Raw genomic sequence first — 9213 nt, forward strand, 5'->3', positions numbered from 1 at the left:
AAAATGAGCTCCTTGGAGAATTTCGGACTCCTGCCCGAGGACGTGCTCTATTCTGTGGATGTCGTGTCCCGTGGCCCGGCGGCCTCGGTGCTTTAACGACGTATAAGAACAAGCTTCTTTCATGTCTAGAAGGCGTGAGTAGTAATGGTAACTGGATCAAGCCGCTGTTACAGATGCAGACGTATGATTGCTGATGGGAACGCGAGAACGATGTCGAACAGGACGAAACATATTTGGGATATGGGAGGATAAAAAAGTACTGGCGTGTCATTTGGGGAAGGAAATGTTGATATTACACGAAGAACAGAATTCGAAGACAGATGTGAGAACATATGGAGAAGATGTCGACATGTAAGTGCTAGTTCAGGAGGATCCGGCAGAAAGAGCACGGAGTTTGAATTTGAAAGAGACTCGTCAGGTACAAAGCCTTTGCACAACAATAGACAACAACTCACGAGTCCAACTTGAAGGATGTCCGAGGTCTCAGCTTCAAAATTTGCGTCTTAGCCCAAGTTGGTTGTGCTGCTCGTGCACACTGCAAGGCTTAGCCATATGACTTAATAGCTGGTGCACGCTCGACTGTGCCTTTGCTCTCACCTATTGTGTCACGAGGAGACTATAGTCTCCGTTCTAGGTATCCGACTCGTAGCCTCGAAGGATATCACTCTTGGACCGCTTGTCAACCTTGTAGATGAAGACACTTCAGCGCCGGTTCGCGTGCAATTCACCGTGGTCTCATCCGCTGAATCGTTGCAAGTAGCGTATCACAAGGATTGTCGAACAAAATTGGCCGAGTGGGCTTGCTCCTGGGTGGAACATCACTGCCAATCAGCCCCCTTGTAGAAGTGCTTGCCACTGATTCTCAACCACGAGGAAGCCGAGACTGCTTTGCAAGATATCGTGGTAAATTAATCCCTCGATACGAGTCTCTCGGTAACTTAGAAAACGCCTGTCTCGAGGATTTGTCCTGACATTTATGATTCTGCATCACCTCGTGTCCCGGGACCATCAGCTAGAAGGCTTTGCCGTCAAATAAAAACACGCTTCTTTCATCTGTCGACATTAATGACAATAGCGCAGCAACTAAATATATACTTCCACTAGTATTTCTCCCTCCCTAGTTCTCTATGTCCACCCCAGCCTCAAATATGCAAAGCGCGTCACTGCGATCCAGTCTCCCACTGTTGAGACCGACCTCCCTACTACCGAGTAAGCAAGCTACACTTAGTTAAGCGCATACTCATACCGGCTCACACATGCAAGCCCTTCCCTTCATCCTCAGAGCCTCATCGAGCTCCTCGGCTCAAATACCCCCTGATGCATCTCCCGCCGGCTTAAAGGTATTTCGCCGCCTCCAACACATCTACTCTTGCGTTCCCGGTTTCTCCACTGTATAGTGGAATCTTACTTAAGACCAACCTTTTGACACGAGTCATGTGCATGCTGCTATCACTCTGCTTAGGTGCCTTGGCCTGGACATTTATTTGTGGTCTGTAGTCCGTTTTAGTTCGTCCCATTCTTTAACATCATGTTATTCAATTTGTTTTCAGTCAGGTGTTTGTATTACTACAGTTAAATGACGGAGTCGATAATACCTATCGTACTCAATACCGCTAATGGGATATCTACGGGATTGGCGACAAGATTTTCGGAGACCTCGGTCACTTCGCAGCGACAGGGGAATATAACTACAAGGAAACGGTAAGATGGGAAAACAGGAACTGTCCAACCGTGAAGGTATGTTAAATTACAAATACAGATAGGTCTCTAGGGGAAATCACGAAATCCACGGCGCCCAAGCGAAATTCGGTTTGGTAATGCTGGCAAGGTCCTAGCCCTTTCCGGACTCCTCCTTGAATGTCGATGGCTGGTCTTGAGTCCCTATTCCGAACACTGATGTATCCTCATTGCGCGTGAATTGGGATATATGGACCTGCAAGGATTGCATGGGATACTGCCGCACATTGCCTTGTTCCATCTCGTTGGTCACCCCCACAGTAGAGAGCTGACTGCGAATTTTTCTGTTGATTGCGAGGCGAATAAGGACCATGTAGAAGGCAATCGCTATGATCGGCATGTTCTATTTGTTCGAGGGTCAGTTTTATTTCGATGAAGGATGCTTAAGGTGGAATCACAATGTCCAGCATGACAACCTCGCCATTGTTCGAGCAAGCGAAACATATTAACGCCGTGAAGAGCACCACAGAGTACAGAACAGCGGTGTCCACGAGTACGCGCACGACGGGCATCATAGTGTCCTTCGCGGGGCGAGCTGTAGAAGTTTCACGTTCAATCGTCCAGATGCGGTATGCCAGTAATCCTGCACATATTCAGGGCCTCGGCATCGCGCTCACGGAGATGTGCTTACCTGAACTTAGCAAGTTAGTCGCAATAGTCGAGGCCATAAATGCCGTGATCCACTTCGAAAGGTGCGAGGCGAAGACATCTCCGGGGTTATTGCTGGCTTGCGAAACACTGTAGACCGAAAGAGTGCCAGTCACTGCAGGGAAACAATCAGATCATGCGACTTCATATGTAATATTGCATCCTGACCTGCGACACTACACCACAGCATGCTTGGTAGGATGATAATCGCGACGGATCGCCAAACAACTAAACAGCGATAGATCTTTTGATAGACAAGGCAATTCTATGAGCACAGAGGGTTTAACCTGGCGTATATAATATGGACCCACCACTACTCCATCAGCCAATAGAGTTTGCAAGACGTATAATGCATTCTTTATCGTCATCGTGGGTTGGGTGAGGTCTCCGAAGAATGCCAGTGGCCCGCCCGGGAACGTGTCGCGATCCTTCACTAGTCCATATTGAACACGGATGGCGTTCACGATTATGTGCTTAGAGAAAGTCAGCAGATGACAAGAAATGTAACTAGCCAAGAAATGCTAACCGCGGTACTCAGTATCAGCAGCAGGATGGCCACTACGGCAATCGGGCGACTGACGTCCTGTATGCGCTGCCTGTAGGTCAAAGCCCAGATAGTTCCAATAAACATGAGGAGTGAAAAGCCTGAAGAGATGACCTTGACTTGGGCGTAAGTTGAATAAACTAATTGCGATGCTCACCGTATACAATGCCCTCCAAAGTCACGGATAGTAAAGAAGCGCCATCCAACGGGAGGCCTTTTGCAGCCATGGTGCAAATAATGTCTACAACTTCCTAATAGTAGCCCAGATGGCACATCGATTTACGATTGTGGGCATCTTCATGTATTTATTTATCGTTAAGTGGAAAGACTTGGGCGTTCAAATCAGTGTTTCATGATGGCATCACCGATAGGTCGATCATCCGACACTTGTTAATTAACGAAAGACTTGACTTCCAATTCTATATCACTTAGTTTCAGTTGTTAAATATTTTTTGGTCTGGACATGGCCCAGAGACCAAGTTTTTTTTTCGGTTGCAGCCCCAGGGTGGACCTCACCGGCACCTACTAGTAGTCTCTTTCTGTACAAGTTCGGGTCAGGCGATGCTAACAGCGCCTGACCGCATTCAGTGACGCCGTAACTGTATCCGTGCCGACTCTTTGAATGCAAACCGACATGGTAGAAAATGGTAGTATATAATGTGACACCTAGGGCCTAGGGCCTTGTCAATAGGAGAACAAGAGCCAAATGACATGATAAGATCATGCCATCATGTCTGAATTGTGACACTGGTATAGCCTACAGATCCGCGGGCCAATCAGAGTGCCATTACTTGTGCACACTCCCGATCGCATACCCAGCGTACTGTTACCCAGCATTTTACGCATCCCACAGAATATCGCAACTTGTATACACGCGGCGAGTTTTCGCCTGCAATCATACAGCAGAATCGACAGTCTGCATCATCATGGATTCCAATTTGTATGTGCGCGACTGTGATAATAATGCCACGCATATACTAGGCCTCCAAGCGACCGACGACAATGGGCGCGGGGGGATTTGAGATAGATACTTTGACATGTTGTTCACCTTAGCGCGTCCCAAGCTTACATCACGCTGCGCTGGCCCTTCAATCCCACGACGACCGAGTCTCGCCGGTACAGAGCATCTAAACGCTGAAGAGTCGTCGTGACCTTACCAGCAACGAGCACAAAAATGACGGATAGCTACGACTCTGATGCACGCGATGAAATGTTACACCGTAACTACTGCGTATCTTTCGTTGTGGATCGTACTTATAGTTCTCCTGAATCAGGTAGAGATGAGACTGTACTCTGGAGTGACTGGGACCGCGAGGGCGATGTTGAAAAGGACGAGGGGCGGTAGTCACGATGCCAAGAATGAGAAGGGTGAGTGACGAACGAGGAAGAAATTAATGCTGGAGGAGAAGGGAAGGAGAGATGGTGTGTGATACAGAAATATCAATAATAACGAGCCTTTATTGATGCCAGATATATATGGGGAACACCGAAGCAATTGACGTTTATCTGCAAGTGGATCAAGAGACAATCGTCAAGAGTGATAAATACAGATGCATTCGGGGCACAGGTACAGCTAGGTACGGCTGCATCGAAAGAAAGTGTTGGAATTATGGGTGGACACATATGGGTGTTTGCTGGAAGGTGCACAGTGCTGAGCTGTACAAGTTGAAGTTTTACTGGTGCGCCTTTAGGTGGCAGGGTCTTATGTGATCAGGTACAAAACGAGTTCGGCGGGTTTCAAGTTGGATCCCGAGTCCCGACCCTCTCCTCAGTGTCAGGAAGCAAAGATGTAAATCGTCGGGCACGTCGTCCGCGAAATCGATGTCACGAGTTTTCATGCGCCGCATATATGGCAGGTATGTCTGCCTGGACAGTCGTCGCTCGATCAGGGAGAAGATCCGGGTGTTGTATACTGCATTAAATTTTTTTGCCCAGATGTATTAGGCTAATAATGCGATACGAGACCGTGATGACCAGATCTTCAAAGAGACTTCGGTCACTTTGAAGCCACAGGAGAGTATAACTACAATGAGACGGGTAAAATAGGACAACGAAAACCGTGGAAGCGTGAAGACATGTTAAATTAGAAGTACAGACAGATCTCTAGAGGAAATCGCGAAATAAATGACGTCCAGGCCACATTGATGTCATTCAGATGATTACACATCACAAGGATCCGGAGGCCTTTCCAGACTCATCCGGAGCTAATATTGATGACTGGTCTTCATTCCTGGTTCCGTACACTGAGGCACTGTCATTGCGCGTGATTTGTGATATATGGATCTGCAAGGACTGCAGAGGACCTATAGTCGAGGGATCGCGATTCTTTCTATTGATTGCGATGCGAATAAGGACCATGTAGAAAGTAATCGAGATAATCGGCATGATCTAGTTATTCGAAGCTCAGTTTTCTATTCGGATAATAAATGTTTAGGGCGGAATTACCATATCCAATATGACAACCTCCCCATTGTTCGAGCAGATGAAACAGATTAGTGTCGTGAAGAGTACCACAGAGTACAAAACAGCAGCATCCACAAGCACGCGGACTATTGGCATCATAGTGTCCTTCGTGGCGCGAACAGTAGAGATATCGCGCTCAATCATCCAGATGCGATATGCTAGTAATCCTGTACATGTTCAGAGCCTCGAGACCGCATTCACGGAAACGTGCTCACCTGAACTCAATAAATTTGTTGCAATAGTCGAGGCAAAGAATGCGGCCACCCACTGTCCAGGCTGTCCAAGCTCGTTGGCGAAGAGGTCTGTGGAGTTATTTGTGACTTGGAGAAAGGTGTAAATTACAAAAACACCAGTCACTTCGATGCAATGTCAGAAAACACGACTTCGTGAGCATGATTGCGAACTAACCTGCTACGCTGCACCACAGCATACTTGGTAGGACAATGATCAAGACTGATTGCCAAACAACGTAACAGCGATAGATCTTGTACCAGACAATTGTTATAAGCACAGAGAATAAGCTGGAATGTAAAATATGAACCCACCACTACCCCATCAGCCAGTAGAGTCTGCAAGAGGTATAATGAATGCTGGATCGCCATCGTTGGCTGGGTGAGATCGGCGAAGAACGCCACTGGCCCGCCTGGGTACGTGTCACGATATTTCACCAATCCATCTTCGACGCGAATGATGGTCACGACCATGTGCTTGTGGAATGTCAGCATATGATAACCATGTCAGATATAAAAAGCAAGAAGCGAAAAGAGCTAACCGCGGTACTCAATATGAACAGCAGGATGGCCACCACGGAGATTGGGCGACTGACGTCCTGCATGCGCTGTTTGAAGGTCAAAGACCAGATAGTACCTATAAACATGAGGACCGAAAAGCCTGGAGAGGTGACCCTAGCTTAGTGGGCATAGGACGAACAAACACGTTGCGATGCTCACCGTATGCAACGCCTTCCAGCGCCACTGCCAGTATAGAACCGGCATCCAACGGGATTCCTGTTGAAGCCATGGCAAAAGTAATATTATGCTAGAGCTGTGTACAGCCTGGCAGGTGTGCGAAGGTGTGGGCATCTTCGTCTGGCAGCTTCGTGTATATCATTATATACAAAATACTTGGGCGGTCCAACATACCAGTGTATCATGCAGCGCATCCCGGATAGGCTGATGAAGGTAACGAACGATTGACTTCTTCTACATATTTGATCTGGCAGACCCGTACTTGGGCTAGTCTCTTGTCTCGTAATCTCACAAGTTCGGCGCAATCTTCACAGCCTCAATATATATTTCTGGAAGACTGTAAGCCATTTGATACTCCGGTACTCGTTGACTTGCTTCATAAGTCAGATGCAAATGTATCAGTCCTTCTTTCTGACTGCAACCTAAGTGGAACAAGAGAGATGCAGAGTGAGCTCCAAAACCCAGGCTAATTTTAAGTAAACACATACGTACGGCACTCCTTGTGCATACTCCTGATTTAGTATTTAGTGTCAACGGTTCGCGCATCTCGTTAACGCAGGATCTAACTGAAGATCACCTTATCGACCTCATGCACACACGGCAAATTTTCGCCCCCAATGATACGGCATGATGCACAGGGTGTCACAGTCTTCATTGTTCCGCCATTATGTGGGTTGACTGCGCTTGATATAATGATGAATAATGTGACGAGAATGGAGGAAAAGATTACGTACATACTAGGCCTTCGAGCCCTCCTCACTGAATGAGTAGTCTTCTCCTGTTACATTCCGCGTCCTGGCCTTCATAAGTCTGCGGAACTAAGGAGTCGTATGAACGAATATATCGTGGCGTATAAATGTCTACTTACTGGTCAAAATGAGAGCTTCTCTTCAGATCAGCGCTCATCTCTTGGGAAGTACTTTCTCCCAGGGCGAACAATGATTGCACAGGGAAATAAAAATACCCTGACGCGCTGGCCCCAAAGCCCACGACGACCGAGTGCTGCCGATACATAGTAATTATACGCTCACGCATCGTAGTGACATTGCCAGAAACGAGCTCGACAATGGGGGGCAGCTATGGTGGACACAATGAAAATATATAGCGTGCACACATGATGAATACGTACCTTCCGTTCTGGATCGGATTCTGTCAATGCGTTTCTTCTGCAGGCGTCTTCTCAAACGACTTTCGTAGTCATTATGCTCTAACATTTACGGAAGTCATTCCCGAGACCTAAAAATCGCTCACACAAATCATCTGGATTGAAGCTTCCGGGGGGAAACGGCTGTTCCCCGTCCTGCATCAAGTTTTCCAGCGCACAGTAAATTACTGACGTCCACGTTCGTTCGGGCTGGACTCACAAAAGAATGCCCCGTCACTCCATTTCTGGCATGTCCATTTGATTGAACGTACTGGGTAAATGAGAACATGAACGCAGAGAGACTTTGAAAGGTGCCGAAAGATATGTGGGCGTACAACCTCACCCAGGTACTGATTCGACCGTGCTCTGCTGCATGTTCACAGTGATGTTGAAGGGACCAGAGGGGTAGTATTCACGATGTTGAGGCCGGGAGGGTGAGTGATGAAGGTGTCTATGGTGGGGATGTATGTATGAAAGATAGATAACACAGGGAGGGACAGCCCGGCTGCGAGGACTGCTTGAGCCTTGGGTGCTGAGTGTCACGGTAACATGACTAGGATGTATGGGTGTTCACGTCAACATTCAAACATGGTGATACATAGACCACTGTTGCGTACGGGGAACAGCTGTATTGCAAGATGATGGAAATTAACGGAAGCGCCGACAACAAAGGTTGCTAAAAGAAGTGAGAGTTTTTAGTACGGGATAGTAGACTGTGAGCGATCGTGGGAGATCTTATGTCATCATGTTTAAAACCTTTGCACAACTTGAACAACATTCAACAACACCGTGACCCTCCAATCTGCCAGCTTTGCATCAGATAAGAATATGGTTCTTTCATCTCTCACCATTAGCATTAATAACGGCACAGCAACTCTATATTTTCACCATTTCCCACTCCCGAAGTCACTTTGCAGCGACAGGATATGACTAGAACTACAATGAAACGGCAAGATAGGACAGTGAGAACTGTGCACAAGCATGAATACATGTTGAATTAGAAGCACAAACAGGTCCTTGGGGGAAGCGCAGAATAATTGGTGTTTGGGCCTCATTCAGTTTGGTTACACATTACAAGGAACCCTCTCCAGGCTCCGCCTCCAATCTTGATGACCGGTCTTCTAGCTTCATTTCTGATTCCATACGCTGAGGCACCGTCATTACGCTCCGCATTCAGCAGGAAATCGTCAACGAGCACAAGCCCATCGAGAAGACTGCTGCACGCTCTGAGCTGAGGCGCGCTCTCGACGAACAAGCGGATCGCCACAAAGAGGATATCCATAACCTGCGAGGGAAGCCGCTATGCGTGCCAAAGACGAGGAGATGAGGGGCGAACTTCAGGAAGAGTTTGAGAAAAAGCAGCGGGAATGGCATCAGTGGATCCATGAGTCCTCGGTAGTGTACGGAGAAAGTCAGGGTGTGAATTTATAACTGTGGATATTTTCACCGGCGTGAGTTGGGGTGAATTGACATATGAGTTTCGGAGGCCCACTTTGGGGATGTGAGTTGGGGTGAATTTGGGGACATATGGGCGTCTCCGTAATTAATGTAATAACTAGCCCCGACTCGTAGAGGAGGGCTTTGTTTTGATGATTGAAAATCCTGATACTTGATTGTATAAACATATTTGCATGTATTACGGACGTCGATAATCACTTCAGGCGATAACCTACCAGTCCGGTATCTACGAGGAATTGTGATAACGAAAT

The 9213-nt window shown here is 47.3% G+C and overlaps 3 protein-coding genes across 3 annotated transcripts; all 3 read right to left on the reverse strand.

Annotated features, from left to right (window-relative positions):
- Window positions 1–1677: 1677 nt before the first annotated feature.
- DEU56DRAFT_905521 (uncharacterized protein) lies at window positions 1678–3156 on the reverse strand (the record flags this gene model as incomplete). The annotated part of the gene is made up of 7 exons (XM_041356724.1): window positions 1678–2080; window positions 2136–2320; window positions 2369–2500; window positions 2554–2629; window positions 2697–2858; window positions 2912–3030; window positions 3087–3156. 7 exons carry the CDS (start codon window positions 3154–3156, stop codon window positions 1832–1834), a joined length of 993 nt encoding a protein of 330 aa, XP_041201006.1. The 3' UTR covers window positions 1678–1831.
- A 1675-nt stretch (window positions 3157–4831) lies between these two features.
- On the reverse strand, window positions 4832–6681 carry DEU56DRAFT_985335 (uncharacterized protein). The gene is made up of 8 exons (XM_041360060.1): window positions 6535–6681; window positions 6343–6480; window positions 6165–6283; window positions 5938–6099; window positions 5801–5876; window positions 5608–5748; window positions 5375–5559; window positions 4832–5317 (listed from the first exon to the last, which is right to left on the reverse strand). The coding sequence occupies exons 2-8, from the start codon at window positions 6410–6412 to the stop codon at window positions 5096–5098; spliced, it is 975 nt and encodes a 324-aa protein (XP_041201007.1). The 5' UTR covers window positions 6413–6480; window positions 6535–6681; the 3' UTR covers window positions 4832–5095.
- On the reverse strand, window positions 6649–7374 carry DEU56DRAFT_762168 (uncharacterized protein; the record flags this gene model as incomplete). Its single annotated transcript, XM_041350646.1, has 5 exons — window positions 6649–6782; window positions 6853–6872; window positions 6960–7043; window positions 7099–7170; window positions 7229–7374. The coding sequence occupies 5 exons, from the start codon at window positions 7372–7374 to the stop codon at window positions 6649–6651; spliced, it is 456 nt and encodes a 151-aa protein (XP_041201008.1).
- Between the last annotated feature and the right edge of the window lie 1839 nt (window positions 7375–9213).

This window comes from Suillus clintonianus, assembly GCF_016758775.1.
Source record: "Suillus clintonianus strain FC179 chromosome Unknown DEU56scaffold_193, whole genome shotgun sequence".
In the NCBI taxonomy this organism is placed as follows: Eukaryota; Fungi; Basidiomycota; class Agaricomycetes; order Boletales; family Suillaceae; genus Suillus; species Suillus clintonianus.